The 27,370-nt window shown below is 34.6% G+C and overlaps 5 protein-coding genes across 5 annotated transcripts; 1 reads left to right on the top strand and 4 right to left on the bottom strand.

Moving 5' to 3' along the window:
* Positions 1-882: 882 nt before the first annotated feature.
* Positions 883-20,289, top strand: NAEGRDRAFT_71502 (uncharacterized protein; the record flags this gene model as incomplete). Its single annotated transcript, XM_002673327.1, has 1 exon — positions 883-20,289. The coding sequence occupies one exon, from the start codon at positions 883-885 to the stop codon at positions 20,287-20,289; it is 19,407 nt and encodes a 6,468-aa protein (XP_002673373.1).
* Positions 20,290-21,744: 1,455 nt separating this feature from the next.
* On the bottom strand, positions 21,745-23,343 carry NAEGRDRAFT_71501 (uncharacterized protein; the record flags this gene model as incomplete). Its single annotated transcript, XM_002673262.1, has 1 exon — positions 21,745-23,343. The coding sequence occupies one exon, from the start codon at positions 23,341-23,343 to the stop codon at positions 21,745-21,747; it is 1,599 nt and encodes a 532-aa protein (XP_002673308.1).
* Positions 23,344-23,393: 50 nt separating this feature from the next.
* NAEGRDRAFT_80952 (uncharacterized protein) lies at positions 23,394-24,459 on the bottom strand. Its single transcript, XM_002673261.1, has 3 exons — positions 24,378-24,459; positions 24,184-24,332; positions 23,394-24,133 (listed from the first exon to the last, which is right to left on the bottom strand). Exons 1-3 carry the CDS (start codon positions 24,444-24,446, stop codon positions 23,437-23,439), a joined length of 915 nt encoding a protein of 304 aa, XP_002673307.1. The 5' UTR covers positions 24,447-24,459; the 3' UTR covers positions 23,394-23,436.
* A 304-nt stretch (positions 24,460-24,763) lies between these two features.
* Positions 24,764-26,086, bottom strand: NAEGRDRAFT_71499 (uncharacterized protein; the record flags this gene model as incomplete). Its single annotated transcript, XM_002673260.1, has 1 exon — positions 24,764-26,086. The coding sequence occupies one exon, from the start codon at positions 26,084-26,086 to the stop codon at positions 24,764-24,766; it is 1,323 nt and encodes a 440-aa protein (XP_002673306.1).
* Positions 26,087-26,532: 446 nt separating this feature from the next.
* Positions 26,533-27,358, bottom strand: NAEGRDRAFT_58999 (uncharacterized protein; the record flags this gene model as incomplete). Its single annotated transcript, XM_002673259.1, has 1 exon — positions 26,533-27,358. The coding sequence occupies one exon, from the start codon at positions 27,356-27,358 to the stop codon at positions 26,693-26,695; it is 666 nt and encodes a 221-aa protein (XP_002673305.1). The 3' UTR covers positions 26,533-26,692.
* Positions 27,359-27,370: the final 12 nt, after the last annotated feature.

The raw sequence follows: 27,370 nt of genomic DNA, 5'->3' as shown, positions 1-27,370 counted from the left end.
AGTGATAGCCTCCAGTGCAAAGCATACGTGGTGGTGATTGTTTCCTCATCAAATCTAGATCCACATTATTATTTGCGAATAAGATGATTCCTAGAGGTTTAGATGGCCCAAACTTTAGCGATCATATTGAACTATTAGAGAACCACAAGAAGTAATTCTGAGTATTAATAAGCTAACAAGTCAAGACTACAATATCTCAAATAAACTATATTAAGAATGATTGTAGTTGCTTGATTCCGATCCATATTGAGCCTATTTGTTGAGTAATACCTTGAGGACAATTGGAGAGACCAATCAACTCTCTCGATACGATGCAACACAAACTTGAACCGGATGTAGATTCTATTTTTCAAAGATGGGTATTAATAGAGCATCACAGGAGGAAGATCATCTTCTGGTCGAGTGGCAGACGTCTGCCTTGGGAAGTAAGGAAATCTTTAGTCATTCCCCTTGTTTGGGGGACACTCCTAGAAGCAGAGCATTTTGGCTTGGGTACCAAAATCGAGGAAAATGAGTTTCAGAGAAAAGACCATTGTTTGCTCCCGTTCATTATTACGATCCATCTGCGTTTCCTTATTTAAATTCTGTATATGACGATACTTGCTCTTAATCTCATTTTGCTCCTTCACAAGTACTATTAAGTGCAATGATATCGACAAGTATATCCAATGTTTCAGAAAAGGATCTCAGAAAAATGAGCTTATTAGCAAGCTTCATCTATTGTAGAAGTTCAATAAGGTAGCACAGATGCCAACTGAATGCTCAATATAATAGCCTGTATTTTGGGACTGATTTAGCATAGCTCCTCCTCTTTGTTTGCTAACAAAGAATTAAATAACAAAAAACAACAACACCAACAAACTGTTGTTCCTCTCTTTTAATATGCTTCATACTACTGAAGGATACGGAACTACACTGAAGATGCAGGCATCTACTGCTCAATGTTCATACACAGAGAGGAGGTCTACTCTAATGATACATAGACTCATTTCACTTCTTCTATTGATACAACTTCTTTTCTTCATGTTGAGTGATAGACACCTTCATCATTATTGGAATGTCTCTGCTATATCATGTTCTAATGATACAACATCTTTTTACAATTCTTCAATCACTGAAGTTTGTTCTGGTAGAGGCAATTGTTCTTCGGAGAGTAATGGAACAGAGTGTATATGTGAGAGTGGATATTTTGGTGCCGACTGTGAAAACTATCAATGTTATGGACTGGACCCTGATGATTTCAATACGACTTGTTCCCAACACGGTCAATGTATTGGACCAGATACATGTAAATGCGATATTAATTACATTGGAGAAAATTGTTCCATAACATCTTGTTTTGGATTACTTAGTAATGAGAGCGAAGTATGTTCTGGCTCTGGTACATGTATTGAATTTGATTTTTGCAATTGTTCAATAGGTTACTCAGGTTTGAATTGTGAGTCTATTGAAAACAACAACACCCAAATATCTAATAATGAAACCACTCTTTCCAACAATTCCTCATCTGAATCTATTTCCATTTCATGTTTTGGCATCCAACAAGACCATTTCAATGTTTGCAACTCACGAGGAAACTGCACCGACAACAATACATGCTCATGCTCTGATGGCTATTCTGGTATGGAATGTGAAATTAGCACCTGTTTTGATAAACTCTCCAATATGAGCAATGTTTGTTCTTCAAGAGGAAATTGCACACAGTTAGATACTTGTCTCTGCTCCACTGGTGCTTATGGAGAAGAATGTGAGCTTTTCAAATGTGGAGAGGTAGAGAATACCAATAGTACTGCTTGTAATTCGAGAGGTTCGTGCATTGGCCCTAATCAATGCTCGTGCATCTCTAATAATTATTTTGGTGAATTGTGTGAATTAACATCTTGTGGAGGGGTTGTATCCAATTCAAGGTTTACTTGTTCAGGAGTTGGTAAATGCTCAGACTATCAAACATGTGAATGTCCTTCTGGATTTGAAGGGAATTTGTGTGAAGTTGATATTTTAGCAGGTTACAAGCTCATTAGTACAAGACCTGTTGTAATTGGAAGAAACTCTGCTCCAAATAACATTCTTTCTGCAAGTATTGCTCTTCCATCAATGATTTTATCGACAGCCTATGTATCAACACCTCCAGAACCATTTGTTTTGGCAGATGACGAAGTTTACGCATCAATTTCTTACACACACGATACAAACCCTTTAGGTGATCAAATTGTTCAAGCCATGGAAAAAAGAGCTCAAGAAATTATTGAGAAACCATGTGATTTTACCTTTTCCAATCAGGAACCATTTTTTGGATCTAATAAGAGTGCAATTTTCAAACATGGAGGAGTGTATTGTTTTCCAAATGGATTGGCCATAGATTCATCTTATACTTTTGTAGTGATTGGTACAGAACCTGTTGTAATCAAAACTCCTTTTGTCTACTACTATGGAGCCACTTTCTATTACTTGGAATGTGCCTCTTACAGAAACTTTTTCTGGTTGACATTTGATAGAGGATTGAATGGCAACTTTTTCACAGGAACAATTCATGGTACAGTGATAGGAGCCTCTCCTTATTACAGCTTGGAGGTTTACCACAATGTCCAAGGAGCAATCTGGTATGTCGGAGGAACTCAATTGATTGTTTTTGATCTCGTGTTTAGTCCGCCAATAACTTTCAATCCATATGATACCTATATTACTGCACAATGCTTAAGTACCTATTGTTTTGGAGTGTTATCGAGTGAGGCGAGCGTTTGTGGAGGAAGGGGATTATGTGTTGGCTTGGACGCATGCTTGTGTCCTTCAGAAAGTTATGGACACGATTGTTCTATTTCCAAATGTAATGGAGTACTTGGAAATGAATCGAATGCATGCAGTGGAAATGGTCAATGTATCTCTACAGATACTTGTCTTTGTGAATATGGAAATAATGGTACTTGGTGTCAATTCAGAACTTGTGATGGTATTTCAAATTTATCACCAAATGCCTGTAATCAAAGAGGTTCATGTGAGAAATTTAATAATTGCTCTTGTGATGCATCATTTCTTTATGGAGGATCCAATTGTGATATTCCAACGTGCAATGGATTGGTTGGTTATTGCACTCAACCAGAAAGAGGTCAATGTATTGATGTTAATATTTGCAATTGTACAGATAATTATTATGGAGAATTCTGTCAATCAACCACGTGTTTTGGATTAGAATCCAACTCTACATCAGTTTGTTCCATGAGAGGAAGTTGTTCTTCTTTCAATTATTGTGAATGTGCCCAAGGATACTATGGACAAGAATGTGAAATTTTTAATTGTTTCGGTTTATCTTTGAACAATAGTAAAGTTTGTTCTGGAAGGGGTCAATGCTTAGATATTGATTCTTGTCAATGTGAAGAAGGATATGAGGGAGCGATGTGTGAAATTTCCTATTGTAATGGTATTTCGAGTAATGACAGTTCTGTTTGCTCTGGAAGAGGTTCTTGCCATAGTACAAACAGTTGCCTTTGCGAATTGAACTATTTTGGTGAGACATGCTCTGAAACCTTGTGTGGTGGAGTATTGTCAAATGACACAACTGTTTGTAATGGAAATGGAATTTGTGCGATGGCTGAGAATTGTACTTGTTTTGAAGGGTTTGAGGGATTTTCATGTGAACTTACATATTGCAAAGGTATAATATCTACCAATGAAACGGTGTGTAACCATAGAGGAAATTGTGTATTGCTGGATTATTGTAATTGCAGTGACACATACTTTGGAAATTTATGTGAGTTGACCACATGCGATGGAATCAGTTCAAATGATTCTTTGGTTTGCTCTGGACATGGTGAATGCACAGATTTTAACAATTGTTCATGCATGGAAGGTTATTATGGTAAGATTTGTCAGGAATATGATTGCTTTGGAATAGGAATGGCCTCTGGTTTATCTTGCTCCAAAAATGGAAATTGTATTGATATAGACACTTGTGAATGCAATACAAATTTCTATGGAAATACTTGTGAAGTAACTACATGTAACGGGGTATTTAGCAACGTTTCTTCTGTATGTAGCTCTCACGGATCATGTACTTCTACAGATCTCTGTTCATGTGATAGCAATTATTTGGGAAGTTTGTGTGAAATGACAACATGTTTTGGCGAGGTTTCTAATTCTTCATTAGCTTGTTCTGGAAACGGAAAATGTCTAGATTATGATATCTGTGAATGTGTAACTCGTTATAATGGTTCAAATTGTGAACTTTTCATTCATGATTACTTTGCTGGATACAAATTAATCAGTGAGTCGAAAATCAATGTAAAAATCAACTTGCAAACTAATTCCCCTTTGATGGCAAGTATAGCTATACCATCAATGAATGTTTCTCAAGGTCAATACGAATACATTTCTAATGGAAATGCTATCATTACAAATACAAGTCAACCAATTGGTATAGAATTGCTTCGACAAATGAAAGAAAAAGTTCAAGAGTTAAATCTATTGAGATGCAACTATTACATATCAAATTCTCTATCATTCTTTGCAAATTCTATGGTAATTAGAAAGGGAGGAGTCTATTGCTTTAATTCAACTTTAACAGTTTCTTCTACAAAGATTACAATAATTGGTACAGAGACAATTGTATTCAAAGCACCAAGTATTGATTATAAGAATGTTTCAATGATTCATTTAGAATGTTCGTCATTTAGAAATGTTTATTGGTTCATAGGAAAGTCTGTGAATTTCACTTCACGTGTTGTGGGTCCTCTGTATGGAACTCTTGTTTCATCGGTTGACTATTTGCCAATTAGTGGTCTTGTTGAAGGTCAGATTTGGAATTTAGGGATGATAGAATTAAGTAATGTGAAGTTTACAGCTCCTATAACATTTGATCCTTATGATCAAATAGTTGGAGATTTTTGTAACTTTACAACATGTTACAATGAAAAATCCAACTCAAATACAACTTGTTCAGGAAAGGGTGTTTGTGTCGATATTGATACATGCAAGTGTCTAGAAGGTGCTTTTGGATTAGATTGCTCCTTGTTCTTATGTAACTCCACATATAGCAATACATCTTCAGTTTGCTCCACTCGAGGAAAATGTGTAGGACCAGATACTTGTTCTTGTAATGCTAATTATTATGGAACTTTCTGTGAATTGACTACTTGTGGAGGTATTTCCAGCAATTCTTCAGATGTTTGCAGTGGAAGAGGACAATGCATCAAATATGAAAACTGTTCTTGTAATTCCAATTATGGATATGGAGGAAGCTATTGCCAAGTTCCTATTTGTAAAGGAATTTTGGCAACTGGTAGTGCAGTATGCAGTGCACATGGTTCTTGCATCTCTCCTTCTGTATGTAATTGTTCAGATCATTACTTTGGTGATCTATGTCAAGTGACAACATGTTCAGAAATTAATTCAACAAATTCAACTGTTTGTTCATCTCATGGTTCTTGTTCTGCCTTTGAAAAGTGCGATTGTAAGACGAACTATTACGGAAATAATTGTCAAGAATTTAATTGTTATGGAATCAATAGAAATTCAAACACAACTTGCTCTGGAAGAGGTGAATGTTTAGATTACAATAATTGTAAATGTAGAGATGGATATTATGGAAATGATTGCTCAATTTCCAAGTGTTATGGGTATTTAAGTAATGATGTATCACATGTTTGTAGCGGAGAAGGCACATGTGTAGATACTGACACCTGTGTCTGTAAACCAAATTACGAAAGCTTCAAATGTCAATTTACAACATGTTTTGGAATTAATTCCACAAACACCACCGTTTGTAATGAAAGGGGTACTTGTTGGCCTTATAATACTTGTGTTTGTAATCCTCTAAAGGGATATACTGGATCTGAATGTCAAATCCCTGTTTGTTATTCTAAACCTGCCACTGATTCGAAAGTCTGCTCAGGTAGAGGTAACTGCACAGAACCAAATACATGTCACTGCAAAGAACATTACTATGGTGTTAATTGTGAGGTAACTACTTGTAATGGAACTGAATCGAATAACACGGCCGTTTGTTCCTCACATGGTACTTGTACTGCATTCGAAACTTGTACATGTAAATCAGGTTATTACGATACAATTTGTAATAAGTATGATTGCAATGGAGTATCTAGCTTGTTGAATTCAACTTGTTCTTCTAAAGGTTCATGCATGGCCCCAAATACTTGTTCCTGTATTCCAAATTATTTTGGATTGAATTGTCAGATTACAATTTGTAATGGAACTTATAGCGATAATTCGAATGTTTGTAGCTCACACGGAAAGTGTACATCCCCTAATAGCTGTTTATGTAATGATCATTATTATGGTGATTGGTGTCAACTGACAACTTGTAACCAAACTGCTTCGAATGATTCGTTTGTTTGTAATGGACATGGAGCTTGTAATTTGTACGAAACATGCTCTTGTCAGGACGAATATGATGGAATCTATTGTGAAAGATTCATGTATGATATGTTTGCTGGGTATGGTCTCATTTCTGATACTCCAGGTGTATTCGAAATTGAATATTCGAACAACTATTATCAGCCAGTTGTAAACAGCTTAACTAGGTACTTTGGATCAAGTATTATTTATGGTTCTATGAGTAGTACCGGAATTACTTTAAAATCCAAGGGAAAGGCAACCATGACTAAAAGTTCTATCTCGCTGTCAAATGTGATTATTCAAAAAATGAAGAGAAAAAGAACTAGCTTGATAGCAATGGCCTGCACTCAACGATTTACCAGCTCATCACAAATACCTAAAGAACTTGTTGTTAGAAAATCTGGGGTATTTTGTTTTGATTTCACTTGGACAATCAACTCGTCCCAAAGAATTGTAATTATTGGTACTGAACTAGTGATTTTCAAAGTTCAGTCTCTTACAATTACTAATGCAAACATATTGCTACTGGAATGTGCATCCCATAGAAACTTTTTCTGGATAATTGGTGGTTCCACTGTGATTGAAGGAGGAAACAAGTTGACAAATTATTTACCACCAATTCTTGGAACGTACATTCCCAATTATTCTGGATCAATGACGGTAATAGGACCGTTTGATGGTCAATTATGGGTAACAGGAAGCTCTACCTCAATTTTACATGAAGTTTCTCTTGCTGTACCATTAACTTTTGATACTCATGAAAAGTATATCGGAGATTTTTGTAATTACACTTCTTGCTATAATGTTTCTTCAAATTTAAATAGTACATGTCATGGAAGAGGACAATGCATAGATTATAACACTTGTGTATGCTCAGAGGATGCCTATGGAAGTGATTGTTCCATATCTAAATGTGATGGAATTTTCAGTAACATATCAACTGTTTGTTCTGGTAGAGGAATTTGTTCTGCCAAAGACATTTGTGAGTGTAATGCTCATTATTACGGAAAATTCTGTGAGCTAACCACATGTAATGGTGTTTCATCAAATTCTTCCTTGGCTTGTAGAGAAAGAGGTTCTTGTCAAGTTTACAATAATTGTAATTGCAGTTCAGAGTTTGGTTATACTGGATTAGATTGTGAAATTCCTATTTGCAATAGAACAAAGGCTTCTCTTTCATCAGTTTGTAATACTCATGGTTCATGTATCTATCCAGATGTTTGTAACTGTTCACAACGTTATCATGGTCAATTCTGTGATTTGACAACTTGTGGTGGAATTGAATCAAATAATTCACTAACTTGTTCAGGATTTGGTAAATGCATTGATTACAACAATTGTACTTGTAAGACAGGATATTCTGGAAGTAATTGTGAAATTTACAAATGTTTTGGAATTCTCAAAAATTCAACAAATGTTTGTAGTGGAAAAGGTGTTTGTTCTGCTATTGACACATGTAAATGTTACGATGGATATTATGGAACGAATTGTTCCATTCAGAAATGCTTTGGCATTTGGAGTAATTCCACACAAACTTGCAATGGATTGGGAAGTTGTTTGGCAACTGACACTTGTTCCTGTAAATCCAATTATTTTGGACCAAATTGCAATCAAACAACTTGTGCTTCCATTTCATCTTCAAATTCTTCATTAGTTTGTGGTGGGCATGGAACTTGTTGGCCTTTCAATAATTGCACTTGCGCTGATTATTCGAAATTTACTGGAACTTGGTGCAATGTTTCCATGTGTTTCGGTTTGAATGCTTCAAATCCTAATGTTTGTTCGAGAAGAGGAACTTGTTCGAATGCTAATACTTGTACATGCTCATCTTCACGATATTTGGGTGTGAATTGTGAGTTGACTACTTGTTTTGGGCTTATTTCCAATGATTCGATGGTTTGTAGTGGACATGGTTATTGTACAGATTACAATACATGCTCTTGTAGAGCAGGTTTCTCTGGCACTAACTGTCAAAATGATCTTTTTGCTGGATACAAACTCATCACCAATAAGAAACTAAATTTGGTAAAAAACTCAAGATCCAATTCATATCTATTGGCCAGTATTGCAATTCCACTAATGGTTACAGAAAAGTATCAATTCCAATATGTTTCGAATGGAGATGCAGTCATTAAGAATACTACAACATCTAGCGGACAAATTCTTTCTCAAGAATTAACAAAAAAAGTAACTGAATTAATAGCATTACCATGTACAGTTAATGTTACTAATCCAGACTTGGAATTGACTACTAGCATCACTATTAGAGGTGGAATGGTTTATTGCTTGAAGCAAGGATGGACAATTAACAAAATGTCTTTAACCATAATAGGTACTGAACAAGTTGTCTTTAAAGCTCCGTATTTTAATTATATTGGATCCAAGGTTTCATATCTTGAGTGCGCAACTTATAGAAATTTACTCTTCCTATCCACTGATGCAAACTCTAATTTAACTATTTCTGGAACTGTTCAAGGAACAATGATCGCAAATAGCAATGCTGATTTGACAGTTACAGGTGACATACAAGGATCTTTGATGATTCATTCACCAAATTCTAAAGGAAATCTCAATTTTAAAGATGTAAAACTGTCAGCACCTATAACATTTAATCCACAAGATTCGTATTATGATGGAACTTTCTGTTCTCGTGTGAATTGTTATGGCATTGTGTCAACTTCAAATATGACATGTTCTGGAAGGGGTAAATGTGTAGATTTTGACACCTGTATATGTAATTCAGATAGTTATGGTCCTCAATGCTCACTTTCCTTTTGTAATGGAATTCTTAGTAATGTTTCAAATGTTTGTAGTGGACACGGACGATGTGTGGCCAAGGATACATGTCAATGTGACTTTGGACACAATGGAACTTTTTGTGAGTTTACAACATGTGCAGGAGTTTCCAAATATTCACCTCTTGTTTGTAACAGTAGTGGAATTTGTGACTATTTCGATAATTGTACATGTAGGACAGAAATGGGATTTGGCGGACCTAATTGTGATATTCCTATTTGTAATAATTTGGTAGGAATTTGTACTGCACCTGGAAGAGGTGCTTGTTTTGCTCCAAATAATTGCTCCTGTTCTCAAAATTATTATGGAACTTTCTGCCAATTTACTTCATGTTTCGGCATTGAAAATACGAATAGTTCAGTTTGTTCTGGAAGAGGACGTTGCTATGCATTTGATCAATGTACTTGTAGTGCTGGCTTTTCTGGAACCTTGTGCGAAAATGATATATTTGCTGGTTATAAATTAATCTCCAACATTCCAATAGTTTTAGTTAAGAATAGTTTGGATAACGCGCCACTTTCTGCTAGTATTGCAATACCTTCATTCGTCATTAATCCTCCAAATTATGTTTATCCAGATCCAGTTTATCCCTATGTTGCCAATGGAAGTGCTATAGTTACAAACAGTTCAGAAAATTACGGTTTAGAATTAGTTCAACAAGTTTCTAATAAGATGCAGGAGCTTCTGGCCCTTCCTTGTGATTACATGATAAAAAATCCAGACACTGACATGGGTAGAAACATTATCATCAACAGAGGAGGTGTCTATTGCATGGAAAATGGATGGACAATCAATGGCCAAAAGTTTACAATTGTAGGAATTGAACCAGTGGTCTTTAAGCTTCCTTTCGTACACTATTTTGGCGCCGATTTTACCTATCTGAAATGTGCTACCTATAGAAATGTTTTTTGGTTGACTTATTATTTCAGCTCTGGAAATGCAAATTGGGTTTACAATCCAGCAATTCATGGAAATACCTTTTCTGGAAATGTTCATGGAACTGTAATTGCAAGATATGGACACGATTTCATAGTTTCAGATAATATTCAAGGAGCTATTTGGTCAACCTGTACAGAAGGTGGTTATTTAATTTTGAAACAAGCAAAATTCAGTCAACCATCAACCTTTGACCCTTTACAACCATATGTCAGAGAGGACTGCAATTTATTCACATGTTTTGATTTGCTTCCAAACTCTCCAACTGTTTGTTCTGGAAATGGAAATTGTACAGATTTCAATACCTGCTCTTGTAGACCAGACACTTTTGGAGTTGATTGTTCAGTATTGTATTGTAATGGCACTTTGGGAAATGAAACTCTTGTTTGTAATGGTCATGGAAAATGCACAAAAACCGATGTTTGTTCATGTGAAGAGGGTCATTATGGAGAGTGGTGTCAATTTACAACATGTAATCTCATTGAAAACACTTCACCATTGGTTTGTAATTTGAGAGGATTGTGTGAAAATTTCAATAATTGCACATGTAATGAGACTTTAGGTTATGGTGGCTCAGATTGTGATATTCCAATATGTAATGGACTAATTGGAAAGTGTACTGATGTTGGTAGAGGCAACTGTTCTAATCCTGATGTGTGCTCTTGTATAGAACCGTACTATTGGGGCTCCTTTTGTGAGTTGACCAGTTGTTATGGAGTTGATTCACAACATTCTCAAGTTTGTAATGGAAAGGGTAAATGTACTGCATACGATACCTGTGAATGCAGTTATGGATACTTTGGGTTTAATTGCAGCGAATTTTCATGTTTTGGAGTTTTTAATTCCAATGAAACTTGTTCAAAAAATGGCAAATGTGTTGATTACAATAAGTGTGAGTGTAATGAGTTTAGTTTTGGATTAGAATGCGAATTGACATATTGTAATGGAACGATGAGCAATGATTCAAGAGTTTGTAATTCCAGGGGTACTTGCTATGGTCCAAATTATTGTAACTGCTCTCAGAATTATTTCGGTGATTGGTGTGAACTTACAACTTGTGACCGAGTGGATTCGAATAATAGGTCTGTATGTAGTGGCCGAGGAATCTGTTCAGAGTACAATAGATGTGAATGTAGAGAAGGATATTTTGGATCGAATTGTGAATTTACTACTTGTGATTCGATCTCTTCAAACTCATCTCTTGTTTGTAATAATTTTGGAAAATGTGTTGACATGGACGTTTGTGAATGTGACTTGAATTATGCTGGAACTTTTTGTGATTTTACAACATGTTATGGTTTTGGATCTAATGATCAACGTGTTTGTAGTAGACATGGAAGTTGTGATTCATATAATAATTGTAATTGTGATTCCAAATATGGTTATACTGGATTGAATTGTGAAATTCCATATTGTAACAATATTACTGCAAATGATTCATTAGTCTGTTCAAAGAATGGTATTTGTACCGATTTCAAAGTTTGCAACTGTTCCAAACATTACTTTGGTGAATGGTGTCAGTTCACAACGTGTTCAAATATCGTTTCAAATTCCACAATTGTTTGTTCAGGTCGCGGTAATTGTACTCAATACAATAATTGTGAATGTGAGGAAGGATACTATGGATCTGACTGTCAAGAATATGATTGCTTTGGATTTAACAGAAATTCCTCATCAGTTTGTTCCTCAAGGGGCGTTTGTTCAGATGTTAACAATTGTCATTGCAATAATTCTCAAATTTATGGAACAAATTGTGAATTTACATTGTGCAATGGTATTCCAAGTAATGATTCCCTTGTTTGTAGCGGAAGTGGCTCGTGTATTAATCCAGATATCTGTAATTGCACGGCAAATTATTTTGGTCCATTCTGCCAGCTCACGACTTGTGAAAATATTGTTTCCAATTTCACTCAAGTATGCTCCTCTCACGGTTTATGTTCTTCTTTCAATAATTGTACTTGTAAACCAGGTTATTCAGGAATAACTTGTTCTCAATTCTCATGTCTTGGCACACTCAACTTGGACTCTACAGTTTGTTCAGGAAGAGGCAATTGTTCAGATATAGATTCATGTATTTGTCTTCCAGATGCATTTGGTGAGGATTGTTCCATATCCAAATGTAATGGAACTTTTGGTAATTTGACAAGTGTTTGTAATTCCAATGGAAATTGTGTTGCAAAAGATATTTGTAATTGTACGGATGGATACTATGGTGAATTTTGTGAGAGAACATCTTGTTTTGGACTTGATATGACCAATAACAGTGTTTGTTCTGGAAAAGGTGATTGTTCTTCTTACAATCATTGTAATTGTTCTGAGGGATATTATGGAGAGAATTGTCAATTCCACACTTGCTTTGGTTTGAATAATAGTGAATCTTTGGTTTGTTCTGGACATGGTATTTGTTCAGAAACAGATTTGTGTGAATGTGATTTTAATTACTTTGGACTGAATTGTTCAGTTACAATATGTAATTCCATTTTTAGTAATGAAACAATTACTTGTTCTGGAAGAGGAGAATGTCTATCACCAAATCAATGTTCATGCAGAGATGGATATTATGGAGATTATTGTCAAGTGACTGATTGTTTTTCCATTCCTTCAAATCAATCACAATTAGTTTGTTCTGGCAGAGGCAAATGTTCTGATGTGAATTCCTGTCAATGTCAACCAGATGCTTACGGAGCTGACTGTTCATTATACAAATGTAATGGAACATTGAGTAATGAATCAATTGTTTGTTCAGGACGTGGTAATTGTATTGAAACAGATAGTTGTAATTGCACTGAAAATTATTTTGGTCAATTCTGCCAAGTTACTGTATGTTTTGGAGTTCCATCCAATGTAACAGATTTGACATGTTCTGGAAATGGAGTTTGTTCACAATTTGACACCTGTCAATGTTTTGAAAATTCATTTGGTTCTGATTGTTCTGAATTCAAATGTTTTGACATTTTGAATATCAACTCATCTGTTTGTCATTCACGTGGAGAATGCTATTCAACAAATAATTGTTCATGTTTCCTTAATTATTTAGGAGATGAATGTCAATTGACCAGTTGTAATTCAACACTTTCAAACGAAACTAATGTTTGTTCTGGAAAAGGAAATTGCACAGATTTTGATTTCTGCGAATGCAATGAAGGATATTATGGAACCAATTGTGAATTATTTAACTGTAATGGCATTGAACATTACAATTCCTCAGTTTGCTCATCAAGAGGTCATTGTAAAAGTTTTGAGAATTGCGAATGTGACGAAGGATACTTTGGAAATGATTGTCAATTTTATACTTGTTTCAATGTGAACAATACTTTGGAATCTGTTTGTTCTTCAAAAGGAAAATGTTCGAGTTTTGATAATTGCACCTGTATTGATTCCTATTTTGGAAATAATTGCGAATTGACCACTTGTAATAATATTCAATCCAATGAAAGTTCTGTTTGCTCATCAAAGGGAACATGTATAGATTACAATACTTGTAATTGCACAGCTGATTATTATGGAGATTCATGTGAAAATTTCAATTGTTTTGAAATTTCCAAATTCTCCAACTTGTCATGTTCTGGTCGTGGCAAATGTCTTGATGTAAATACTTGTGAATGTAAGGAAAATATGTTTGGATCAATGTGTCAAGTGACAAGTTGTAATGGAATATTGAGTAATGACAGTTTGGTTTGTACTGGTTATGGAGCTTGTGTTGATTTTGACACCTGTCAATGTGAAATGAATTATTTTGGATTGAGTTGTGAAATTACCACTTGTAATGGAATTGAATCTTATAACTCTTCAGTTTGTTCTGGTTTCGGCAAATGTACTTCCTTTAATAATTGCGCTTGTGAAAATGATGAATATTCTGGAGACGAATGTCAATATTTTTCATGTCATGGAATATCAAATGTCGATTTTAAAGTTTGCTCTTCTCGAGGAAAATGCTCAAGTTTCGATAATTGTACTTGTGAAGAAAATTATTTTGGAAAAAATTGTGAGTTGACCACATGTAGCTCAGTATCATCTCTAAATTCAACAGTCTGCTCATCAAAGGGTAATTGCATTGATTACAATCAATGTAACTGCTCGCTTAATTACAGGGGCTTCAATTGTGAGATATTCGAATGTTTCGAATATTCCAACCAAAACGAAACTGCTTGTTCCTCTAACGGCCAATGTATTGATTACAATTCATGTCGTTGTAATGATGGATATTTCGGAGAAGAATGCCAATATTATACTTGTAATGGCATTAACAATACCAATTCTTCTGTTGTTTGTTCCCAAAAAGGAAATTGTACTTCTTACAATAATTGTAAATGTCAAGCTCACTATTTTGGAGATTATTGTCAATTGACAAGTTGTGGTGCTGAAATATCTTCCAGTTCACGAGCTTGTTCTGGAAAAGGAAAATGTATTGATTACAATACTTGTTCTTGTAAATTTGGATATTTTGGTGATGAATGTCAATATTACACATGTAACAATATTACTCAAAATGATGTGTTAGTTTGTTCAGGAAGAGGAAATTGTTCAGATTTTGGAAATTGTGAATGTCAAGAAAATTACTTTGGATTGGCATGTGACGTAACCTCTTGTTTTGGAATAATGTCAAATGACTCGACTGTTTGTACCAAAAATGGTAACTGTAATGATTTTAACAATTGCACTTGTAATACTGGTTATTTTGGATCAAATTGTGAAGAATTTTATTGTAATGGAATTGAGCATTTAAATAGTTCAGTTTGTTCCAAACACGGAAAATGCTTAAAATCTGAAATTTGCGAATGTGAGAATGGTTATTCAGGCATGGATTGTGAAAATTATGCTTGCTTTGGAATTAATCATACTGAAACCAAAAGTGTTTGTTCTGGAAGAGGAAATTGTTCGAAACTTGACGAATGCTTTTGTCTACCAAACTATTTCGGAGAAGAATGTCAACTCACCACCTGTGCTTCCATCCCATCGAATCAAACCAATCTAGTTTGTTCCTCACATGGTCAATGCATTGATTTTAATTTATGTCAATGTGAAATTGATTATTTTGGATCAAATTGTGACGAATTTTCATGTTTTAATGAATCGAAAACTTTAAACATATCATGTTCTGGAAATGGAATATGTGTTGGACCCGATACATGTCACTGCTCAAACAATTGGTGGGGTGATAAATGTCAAGTGACATCCTGTGAGGGATTATTAAGTAATGATTCAAGAGTTTGTAATGGACGTGGTGAATGCAAGCAACATGACACATGCGAATGTGTAGAACATTACTTTGGTTCATTCTGTCAAGAAACTACTTGTGATGGAATTTCATCTTCCAATAGCTCAGTTTGTTCCAAGCATGGTTCATGTGAAACATTTAATAATTGCCAATGTGAATATGGATATTTTGGTGAATTTTGTGAACTTTACACATGTTTTGGATTCAATTCTTCAGATTCCAATGTTTGTTCTGGAAGAGGAACTTGTTCCAGCTTGGATCAATGCCAATGTGATGAGAACTATATGGATTTGAACTGTTCCATCACTACTTGCTTCTCCAAACTTTCCAATTCTTCAAGTGTTTGTTCTGGAAGAGGTGAATGTGTTGATTTTGATAATTGCACATGTGTATCTGGTTACTATGGAAAGGAATGTGACAATTTCTCATGTTTTAATGTGCAACATTCAGAACCATTGGCTTGTTCAGGTCATGGTCAATGCGTTTCTCCTAATAATTGCTCATGTGAGCATGGATATCATGGAGAAGAATGTGAATCTTATGTGTGTTTCAATGTATCTTCATCAAATCCTCAAGTTTGCTCTGGAAAAGGAAATTGCTATCGATTCAATCAATGCAATTGTTCTGAAGGATATTACGGAGACAACTGCCAATATTATTCTTGTTATGGAATGAATAGAACTGATTCCAGAGTTTGCTCTGGGCACGGAAGTTGTACTGAAACAGATGAGTGCGAATGTGTATCACATTATTTCGGATTAGATTGTTCAGTGACAAGTTGTTTTGGTGTTTTGAGCAATGAAACTCAAAATGTTTGTTCAGGAAGAGGTGAATGTGTTGATTTTGATGATTGTAAATGTCGTTCAGGATATACTGGTGTGGAATGTAAAGAATTTTCATGCTTTGGTATTGAAAAAGACAACTCGACAGTGTGTTCTGGAAATGGCCAATGTATTGATGTGAATAAGTGCTCTTGTCAATTAGGAACTTATGGAGATCTATGTAATTATTTTGATTGTAATGGAACAGAGCATGCCGATTCAAAGGTTTGTTCTGGTAGAGGATTTTGCTCATCCTACAATAATTGTACATGTGGAGAAAAGTATCATGGAGCTAATTGTGAGTTGACCACATGTTTCAACATTTCATCAAGTGAAAAAGAAACTGTTTGCTCTGGAAAGGGTAATTGCATTGATTTGGATACTTGCCAATGCTCTGACGGCTATTTCGGTGAAAGTTGTGAACAATACTCTTGTTTCGGTCTGAATAATACCAATCCTTTGGTGTGTTCAAATCGTGGTAATTGTTCAAGCTTTGATAATTGTACATGCACCAGTAATCATGTTGGTGTGAATTGTGAGTTGACACGATGTGATTCTCTACTTTCGAATGATTCTAATGTTTGTTCTGGAAGAGGTGTATGCATAGATTACAATCAATGCCAATGTGAGAATGGATATTATGGCATTTGGTGTGAAAATGAAAAAGTTATCGCTCCAACAGCATCCATAAATCTACTCTCAGAATTCTATAGCTCCTGTGATGAGATTATCATTGATGGCTCGCTCAGTATATCTCCAAATAATACACCACTTGACTATTACTGGACCTTGTTCAATGAGACAGACCATGTGTTCCAAATTATTCCATTCAATTTCCCCAATACTCCATTAATTAAGCTAGATTCAACCCTTCCACAAGGAAAATATTTAGTTTCTCTTGTGGTGGGAAATATTGTAAATAGCTCAACTGTATATTCTTCCATATTTTCAAAAGCAGAAAGCCCTCTTCCAGCATTATATGTTCCACAAACAACTATTGAAAAAGTAACTACTCAATTTCCTATTACCATCAAGAAAATAGTGTCAGAATCTTCATGCAAATCAGAAAATTCAATCATTGAATGGACTCAATTGAGTGGACCAAAAATCAGATACAGTATGGATAAATACTCTGACCTCTACGTCTCTTTAGAAACATTTGGTTACCAGATCTATAAATTCCAAGTATCTGTCTACTATCCATCCAATCCTAACATCAAAGATGTTTCAGTTGTAACCTTAATCACCAAACCTCCAGATCTATACTTGAACTTAATTACTTTTGATGCACAACCCAATTATACCATAATTAATGTAGATTATACAGATCCTGAAATGGTTTACAACGCATACTCTACAGAAGTGTGGGAATGGACATGCTTGGACAATAACGTCAATGAGCTCTTATTAGAGTTTCTCTCAGTACTATCCTCAGAAAAGTCAACGAACTTCAAAATTGATGCAGCTCTTTTCCCCGTTCCTCCACTATCACTAGAACTAGATCTTAAAGTTACTAAATCTGATGGAAGAAGTATTCATAAATCGACTACTATCCATTTTACGTATATTCCACCAATAATTAACATTATTAATGTTTACCCAAAGAAGGAATACTTTCTTGTTAGTGATACTCTAACATTACAGACCTCTCTCATTCCTGGAACATCTTTAATTACCAATTATACGGTAATTGTTAATAATGTTATTGTTGGTTCCACAAGTTCAGATTACATTAATATTGATCCAAGTTTGTTAAATGCTGGCTCCAATAATATTATTACTCTGTCAGCTTATGATCCAAATGCAAATGTTGCTTCATTGATTCAGTACAGTTTCAGTGTTGCCTCCCCTCCTCCAATGTGTTATTGTACCATTACTCCTTTGAATGGTTTTGCAGTAGAAACAGAATTTGAATTCATTTGCATGAATTGTAAAAGTGAAGAAGATCATTTAGATTACAGATATGGTTTCATTGATGATAGGTCTGGTGTAAAAATTTACATGCATAATATTGATGTTGGCTATTCGAAACAACTTCCTACAGCATTCATTGGTGAGACAGTTACATGTTTCTTTGAGGTAATCAATACAGCCACACAAGCATCAACTATAGAATCAATGAATGTAAGCATTCAAACTCGCTCATATTCAACCTTTTCACAAGTACAAGTTTTAGCTCAACAATGGATTAAACAGGCAAAAGAAGAGTCGCTATTGGGATCACTCTATCAATCAGCAGCCATATCTAGAACTTCTACTGCCCTTCTGAATAGAGCCATCACAAAAATTGAACCAATTTCAATATATGAAAATACTAGGTCATTGACAAGAAGTCTCACATGTAAGAATGGTGGAATTTTGAAAAAGGATACCTGTATGTGTAGGGAAGGTTTTGTTGGGGTTGCTTGTGAAAATACCATCAAGGATTTTGCAGAATATCAAAACAAGAATCTACAACTATTGAGAATGTTAGCAAATGGTACAGAAATAATGATGGATAATCAACTCATTTCCATAGCTGCATTTACTGTAGACTCGATTCTGTATAACTTCAAACATCTTGATACAAATACAGTATCAGAAGCTCTATCCCAACTTGTCAAATATCTTGTTAAGGTGATTGCTGATGAAAGCTTGAAACTTCCAGTGGGTGTTGACTTTTGTTTGGACTCTGTCATTGATTCTGCCTTCCAATTCATCCTTGAGAAACGATTCTTTACCAAACAAGCTTCAAATGCACAACAATTATTTACAACTCTCAAGTTTACCTCCCATCTAGAAGCCAGAAGTCAACCAAAGACAAGAACAAAAGTCTTTAAGAAGGCAGCATTCTATAGAAGAGTGATGGAACTGGTGTGGTTATACGACTATTCGAATCATCAGCTGTTGATAGAACCTTCAACATTGACAAGTGTCAAAGTACAGTTAAATAATACTATTAAGGCCACACATTCCAGCAAACCATTCCTTCAAGCATTCCTTGTGGTGGATGATATATTCTCCATTGGTGATTATTTAGCCTCAAAAGTAGAAACTCTCTCTGAGAAAGTTAGAAGAAAGTCCTCTCTCCAATCTAAAATTATTGCTTTTGGTTTTGGTGATTTGGATGTTGCCTTATTGAAATCATCTTCCATAATTGACTTGGAATTCCATATTCCACTGCTAGAGAATACTACTACTACTCAAGATGACAGTAATTTGGGTCAATTGTTCTTCAAAGAGGTCAATACATCATATTCATGTGCCTCAATCTCAATCAGTACACTATCCATCGAAGATAATCCAAATTGCATAGTTACAATTATCAATTCAACAATGGCAACCTGCAAATGTTCTGTCACTTTCAACATGACCAATCTTGTCTCCTCCACACTCAATCTCTTCATTGTCCAAAAGAAGATTTATATAGATGATCAGAGTATGTTAATAGGCATTATCATTGCTGTGGTGGTTGGTGCTATGGTTTTGTGTTGCTCTGTAACAATTGGTTGCTATGCCTACTATTGTTTCTATGGAGAATTATGTTGTCTAGCCATTCCTTGCCTGCAGTTTTGTTGTTGCTGTTGGTGGTGTTGTTATTGTTGTGGTAAATCGAGCATTCTTCGTCATCATCGGAATAGAAGAAGAAGAGCACTTTCAATGACAACAGCAATTGATGTCGATGTAGAAAGTGATAATGGTGATGATGAAAAACCTCATCTTCATATCGAGCCTTTTAATCCTCATCCTCATCCTGTTGTTCCTATCATTAATTTAAATAATACTATTAATAATACGAGTACAACAACAATAATATATAATGAAGATCATCCTATTGTGGAGGGAGAAACAATTTATCTTCCACCAACTCCAAGAGAAACTCCTTCAACAAGGGGAGAGGAGGATACACATTCAAATCATAGCAACAACATCACAATTAGTCATGATAATGATGATGGTGATGATCATAATTCAGAAGGAGCAGTGACTGTTGTGAGAGGAGGCAAAGGCGTAGGCAGAGGAGGAGGTGATGATGATGATGGAAACTCAACAACAAATTCTAGACATTCCTTCATATCGGTCTTGTCCAATTTTTCATCGGAATCTGTTAGAAAATTATTCAGAAAGAAGAAGAAGGAAGAAGAAATTCCATCTGCAGTGCAAATTGATTTGAGATTGGTATTTGAATAATAATAATAAATATTTTATATTCTTATAAAATGGACTGAGTATTACAATAGACCCTTTATAGTGGTGGGCTTGAATTGAACAGTAATTAAAAAAAATTTTATTTTCAAGAGTCCTCTTATAACGTTCAGAGTAAAGTAAAGTAAACTTGAAAACAACAACAAAAAAAATGTCAAAGCTAGTCCATCTCTAAAGGTTTCTTCATCATGAAAAGAACAATCACAATAATTTGTGATAGGCTATATTATCGTGTTACAATATTTCATCATCTGCTTCAGCAGAATGGCATTGATGATTATGAATAAGTTTGAGAGATGTTTTGTGCAACAACTGATTCCGATCATGATGACAAAACCAACCATTTTCAATAAAATTAATTTTTTCAAGTTTACTTTACTCTTGAACGTTATAAGAGGTTTCTGTAAAAAATTTTTTTACAGTCCATTCAAAAGAATTGTCTTTACTCGTATTTGAAAGTAATTGTTTACCTGAGTATAAAGGGTCTAATAATCATAACTTATTCCGAAAAATCTTGTGATTTTTATTGTGTGTTGAGATGATGTGTTTATTGTTTAAAAAATTGGGTCGTGAAACACTCCGCAAGATATTATTCCCATGATGATTTGTTGTTGAGTGTGGTGATTATTTTTAACATAATATTAATAGAAAATATATTTTTAGTTTTTTGATTCTAAAAATATTATAATTATTTTTAGAATTTTTAGAGATCTATATTTATTACAAGAGTCTAATAATAGAAATGAGTTTTCTAAATTTAGGTTATTAAAAATAAAAATGAAAGCCAGAATATATTTTCCAGAAGACCACATCAAAATTTAAAGATTTCCCTTAAGTGATTCAGATTTCAATTTAAAAGCAACTTGAAAACCTCAATTTCTTCAACTTTGAATTTCTCACTTTCTGCCAAATATCTTTTCGAGACCTCTCCACGAATCATTCCACTAGGGAGCTGATAAGTATTTCCAAAGTCAGCATATGAATTATTATTCACATTACAATTCGTGTCAATGGAAATTCCATTCTGTTGAATCTGCTATATGTGGCGAAATCTATCCTCTCTGGTTTGATATTGAATCTGTTAAATTTTCTATTTTCAATTTTGAAAAGAAATGCATTTTTATCTTGCTCCTGTTTTGATTCTATCGATTTCCAATTATTAATGGTAAATCCTCCAAATATTTGATCATTTTCAGATTTAATGATGGTCAAGGTTGGTCCTTGATTATCGCAATTGGAGTGGAAGGAAGAAGCACTAAAACCATGAACTGTTCCACGATAAATAAGTTTTAATCCAAGCAATCCAATACTAGAACAAATATCTTTCCAAATAGAGCTGTCTGTAATGGTGATGGATTTGAATTGTCCAACAACTTCTGGAGCACAATTTTTAAATTGGCAATCAGATTGGTTAACTTGTTTGAAGTTGCATTTGCCAATTTACTGAATGCATTCCAGAAAATTACATCGCTCTACTTTGCTTGTCTTCCATTGAGTCTCTGAAAAGTTACAGTTCTTGAAGGTACAATCTGCAAACTTGCAATCTTTAAAAGATGTTTCACTAAAGTCAACTCTATTAAACGTCTTTCCATTTAAGTAAACTTTGTAAATTGTGCACTTGCTCAGTGTCACATTCTCAATCAAATTACACAATTCCACAAACTTGGTTTCTTTAAAACTGGATCCTGAAAATGAAAGATTGTTCAAATTTGACTTGTCAATCAAGCAACCAGAAAAATCACAGTTAGTGAAATTACAAGATGAACTTATTTGAATGTTTGCATTTGACAAGTTGGATTTTGAAAAATTAGTTCCATCCAAGATACAACCACTAAAGTTACATCCATTCAAATTAGAATTGGAAAAATTCACTCCACTCAAATCCATTCCCCTGAAAAGTGAAAGTGAAATTGAGGATTTTTGTAGATCCATACCTCTTAACATTAAATTAGTCATGTCAAATTTGTTTAAAATTATGGATGGAGAGCTATTCTTCATTTTGAAGAATTCTAGTTGAGAAATCTCATAAAAGTATTCAGATTTGGTTAATTTAACAGCTAGATTATCTAAACTAAACTTCTTACAAGCTAGAAGAATGTCAGATAAACTCAAACTTGGCCCAATTGAGTTCTTTCCATATTGTAACCATCCTAAGATGTATCTGAAAATCATTGGATCACAATCAACATAATACACAGGCTCTTCAAACTGTTTTGAAGGTGTTTGATAGCATGGATATTCACCTGTGAACATTTTTTTAAATAAATTATCTGATTCTCTTTCATTATGAATAAATGTTCCCAAAGAAACTGTAAGAATAGTCCCACCAACATTTAAATGAATAGGTTTGTTCACATTCTCAAGTTTTTCCCTTGCCAATATTTGATTCTCAAATAATTCAATTCGTTCATGCAGTTCCTCCTCTTTCGATTCAAATTCTCTGGTCAACTCATCCTTCTTTTGACTCCATTCGAGATTTAAACTTTCAGATAATTCTTCCAACTTTCTTCCCAACTCATCCTTCTTCTCCTTGCATTCCTCTTCCAGTTTCTCCTTCAATTTAGTCACCTGTTGATAGGCATCATGAAGAGGACAATATTTTTCCTGATGATCTTTCAAATCACCTCTTGCAACTGCTCCCTTACACATGGAACATTCCACTTTCAATTGTAGCAACTTGTTGGTGACGAATCGAGGAACAGATGAGCAATTTGATGTGAAATTCTCTCCTTTACATAGGGGACACTTGTTTCCAATAACTTTTTTAACACAAGAGGAGCAGAACATATTTTCACATGTTGAGTGCATAATTGGATCAATGAAGGGATGGTAGCAGAGAGAACAGATTAAATCCTTTTCGATATTGTTCTCGTCAAGGTAAATGTAATCGGGTGTTAAAGAATTTAATGAATTTTCGTGATATTCAACTGGTGGAAAGCTTTCGTCTAGTTTCTTTGCATTATTTTGATTATTTAGCACTGTTGGTGGTTGAGATTCTTCATAATATTCGCGATCAGCCACTGCACATTCTTTTGACATTTTTTTGGAATGAAAGAAAACGAAACGTGATTACAGAAATAGTTTACATTCAAGAAAAATAAATCATTTATATTTACATTACAATTAAACTTTTTAAAGATATAGAACATTAAGTACTTTACAAATCCATGTTTCATTTGGACCAATACTAGTTGCACTGAACGAAACATTTCCAGAAGCATCAGCTGTCAAATAATGTCCAGTCCACGACTTGTAACAACTAATGCCACCACCAGCCCCAGGAGGAATCTCCACAGTAAACCTCTCCCACGGTCCAGCAACAGTTCTATTATCAATAATTGAATTATCCATCTCACAACACAACAGAGTATTCCAATGAGTTCTCAATGCACAATAAGAATTCCAATCACTGGACCATTCTGTATCTGAGTGAAAGAAGAAATTCTCCCATGGACCAACTACTGGACGATTCGCAATGACTCTTCCATTTTCAGAGCAGAGATACATTCCATTAGCTGCTTTCATGGATTGAGTGTAACCGTAGATGGTTTTTGGACGAGGAATTGGTTGGAACATGTTTTGAGCAAAGAATGAGAGTGGTTGGGTAGTGTTGGATAATTGTCTTTTGGTTAATTGAGAGAAATTGAATGGTTCTCCTGGATCTGTATTGTTCATGTGAGTTCTTTGGTCAACTGAGGAAGTGAGTGGACCTTGATAATCAGCATTGATGTGATTCAAGCCACCACTCTTGATGAATAAGTAGGCATTGACGTAGTTTTTGATACTGACAACTTTGAGACGTTCTCTGTCAACAAAGATCAACATGTGTCTAAAGTCAAAATGTCAGAAATTTAACTAATCCTCCAAGATAACACATACCTTGCTTCAAACTTGTTAATTCCCAATCTCTTCATTGCCTTCTTGAATTCTCTTCTTCTCAAGAAGCCATTACCTTCCAAATCGACTTGATTATACACAGTTTCGGCTTCTTTACATAATTGTTGAACGTGAGTTAACATTTCGGTTGGCTTTAAAATGTGTGAAAAGATCTCGAAAGAAATATGAAAACTTACCACTTGGAATCCTTCAGGTAACCAAGCTGGTTTGGTGTCTTGAACCCAGAATTTCATTGCTTGTTGCATGTTTTATTTTGTTATTATTTTTTTGACTGTTAAACTATTCGAAAGGCAAAATCACAATTATATGAGATTAGACGAATGTAATGGTTCTTTGTCAAGTTTACAAAAAATGAAAATCATGACAGCGAATATAATGTGTTTTAATTACTATAAATATTCATCAAATTTTTTTGTAATCTCATTGATCAAATTTCTATAATAATTAAGCCACTACTGTAAAGAACAATCTACGAAAAATGGCTTCAATATAAATAGTTTCTAATCATTTTAGAATAATTTCATAATAATTTAGAATAATTTAGATTATATTTCCAATAAGATTAATCTGTTTTAATGAAAATTGTTCCTCCAACTTGATCGCAATATTTGTACGATTGACTAAACTTGTCCGTGTTTGGTTCATAGAGCCAAGTTAAGGTTTTATCACAAACTAATCCATAAATTCCAATTTTGATTCGAATATTCTTTTCCAATAAGAGATTTGATGGTAATTTCCAAGAAAATGAAAGATTTTGTCCAAAATTCAATCTGGAAGGATTCATTTGCAAATCAACACTTTCCACTTCTTTCAAAATATCTTCTTGATTAGGAATCGTTTGATAAATACGAATCTTGGCCACCACATTGTCTATCACTAGTGTCTTTTCCACATGTTTCGAAACAAAATCAGACGAAACCAAGTGTTTCGGATGTCCATACTCAACCATCAAATGTCCCTCTCTACTAACCATTGCCTTAATATCCAATGGATACATGACAGCTCCAAAATAAGGTCTATAACAAGTATTCTCAAATCTCAATTCTGTATAATTCCACAAATTACAAAATTCTGAAATTGTAAAATTAGAAATTGGAGGATTTCCTTCTCGATTGTAAGGATCCCACATAATAATATGTGTTGGAATTTCATTTCCACTTTCGTCTAGTTTAGTTTCGTAACCAACTGCCAATCGGTAATGTCCTTCACTATCATTCAAATCATAAAACATTAAACAAATGACAGGAATGTCAAATTTCAAAAAGGATTCAATCATTTCTTTTACCCAACATTTGACATTTCCTTCTCCTCCCTTCTTTTCAGAACATTTTTCAGATTTCAAATAAGAACCTCTTTCTGGATAGTATATGGTCATTAATCCTCCAAAATAGTAAATTGAATCCAAAGATTTGTTCAATAAATTATGGGAATTCTCAATTCCAAACCATCCGTTCATCGGAGCTTGTTTCGGATATTGTAAATAATATTGAGAAATTGGTGTTGAACTAATGGTGGAGAATCTGGCACTTCTAATGACGTCTAATGAACATGTTCCTGTATGATTGGAAGTTCTAGCAACATCTACAATTGATTCTTGAGAAATTATTCGAAACGAAACTGTTTCCTTTAACAATGACTCTTCTTTCATTTGTCTATGAAAATTTCCATCAAAATACGAAAGTGCCATCTGTAAACTGGTAGCTCCACACGAATATTCTGTTTGTTGTGAAAAGTATGGCACGTTTCGAATAATATATTGTTTTCCGATAACAATATTCGAACAAAACATAATTAAACTCATCATCACGATGATGACGAATCTAAATAGTCCCTTGCTTTGCAGTGAGTGAATGCTTTCAGTTTTCAGAGTTTCGAATTTACCCATTTTTTTCTGCTCTTTCGTCTCAAAAAAAATGTCGTACCACCCAGTAACTACACTGTTGACCCTGAGACCACAGTGTGTTGCCGCAATACTTACGTCGGGTTAAGTCACCGTACCCTATACTACCCGGGGTTCCAGCATAGGGTGTTCAAGCCAAGTATTTGTGTCCACAGAGTTACAAGAAATGAACAAAGCAATCCCAACAAGAAAGAATTTATTATTTAATATTCGTAATATCATCAAGACGAACCCGTCGGGTTCATACGATTAATAAACGTTTAAATTTTTTTCTGCTCTTTAATTTTTCACCAATTAACCCGCTCATTTTATTTCGTCATTCCTGATGGTGGATTGACGCTTTTTTTGACGTCATCGCTGACGATTTTGCATAAAGTTACTCCAAAGTTAATTATCGATATTCTGTTGTGTTCTACTTGATGTTGTAATGTGTTGTTTATTTGTTGTTGTTTGTTTTGTGTTGTTTTGATGATGAAAATCAGTGAAGGAGGAGGTGACGTATTTCAGACTTGTGAATTTTTTTGAAAATTTTAAAAAAAAAAATACAAATTTCACAAGCTTGACTATCAAGCTTAACATCATGTCTGGAAATTATTCTTTGATCAAACTATTGATTGCCTTCCGAACACTTTCTTTATCCCATCCCCTTGCTTCAAAGAACTTTCTACATACTGTTCTTTGATCAGTTGTGAGTTCTCCTATAGGTTTCTTGAAGTGATGATGTGCTAACAATTCCAAGCACTGTTTTTGAGTCACATTACCAATAAGCATTTTGATAATGTCTGGAGGAATTGAATAAGTTATACCATTTACGGTAGTGTTGAATGCAAGCCCTGAAAATAGATGAGCAAACCTTTTTGTGAGGTCAGTTAATACCTTTTCACATTGGATAATGGCATTGATGAACTCTGGAAAAGCTTTGTCCTTATCTATCAAATCAAAGATGTAATCGACATGCTCTGGAACAATCACATATTCCCGTTTTCCATTAACGTGACGAACTTGAAAATAGACAGATTCTGTGGAGTCACCAGTACCATTTTCTGAATCTTCAGTGGTGGATTCATCACTATCTGAATCATGAACTGACATGGTCTTCTTCACTGTCTTCACTAGTTGTTTACTGGAAGATGGTTTAAATTGTTTTTTCTTGCTTGGTTCAGAATCATTATCTGTATCAGTACTTGATTCATCTTCATCAGATTGATTCTTCCTCTTTGGAGCAGCTGCCTTAGATTTGTTTTTTCTAGTTGACATCTTATTGGTTGG

This window comes from Naegleria gruberi (assembly GCF_000004985.1).
Source record: "Naegleria gruberi genomic scaffold NAEGRscaffold_47, whole genome shotgun sequence".
Classification (NCBI taxonomy): domain Eukaryota; phylum Heterolobosea; class Eutetramitea; order Acrasida; family Naegleriidae; genus Naegleria; species Naegleria gruberi.
This window is presented reverse-complemented; position numbering and strand designations above follow the sequence as displayed.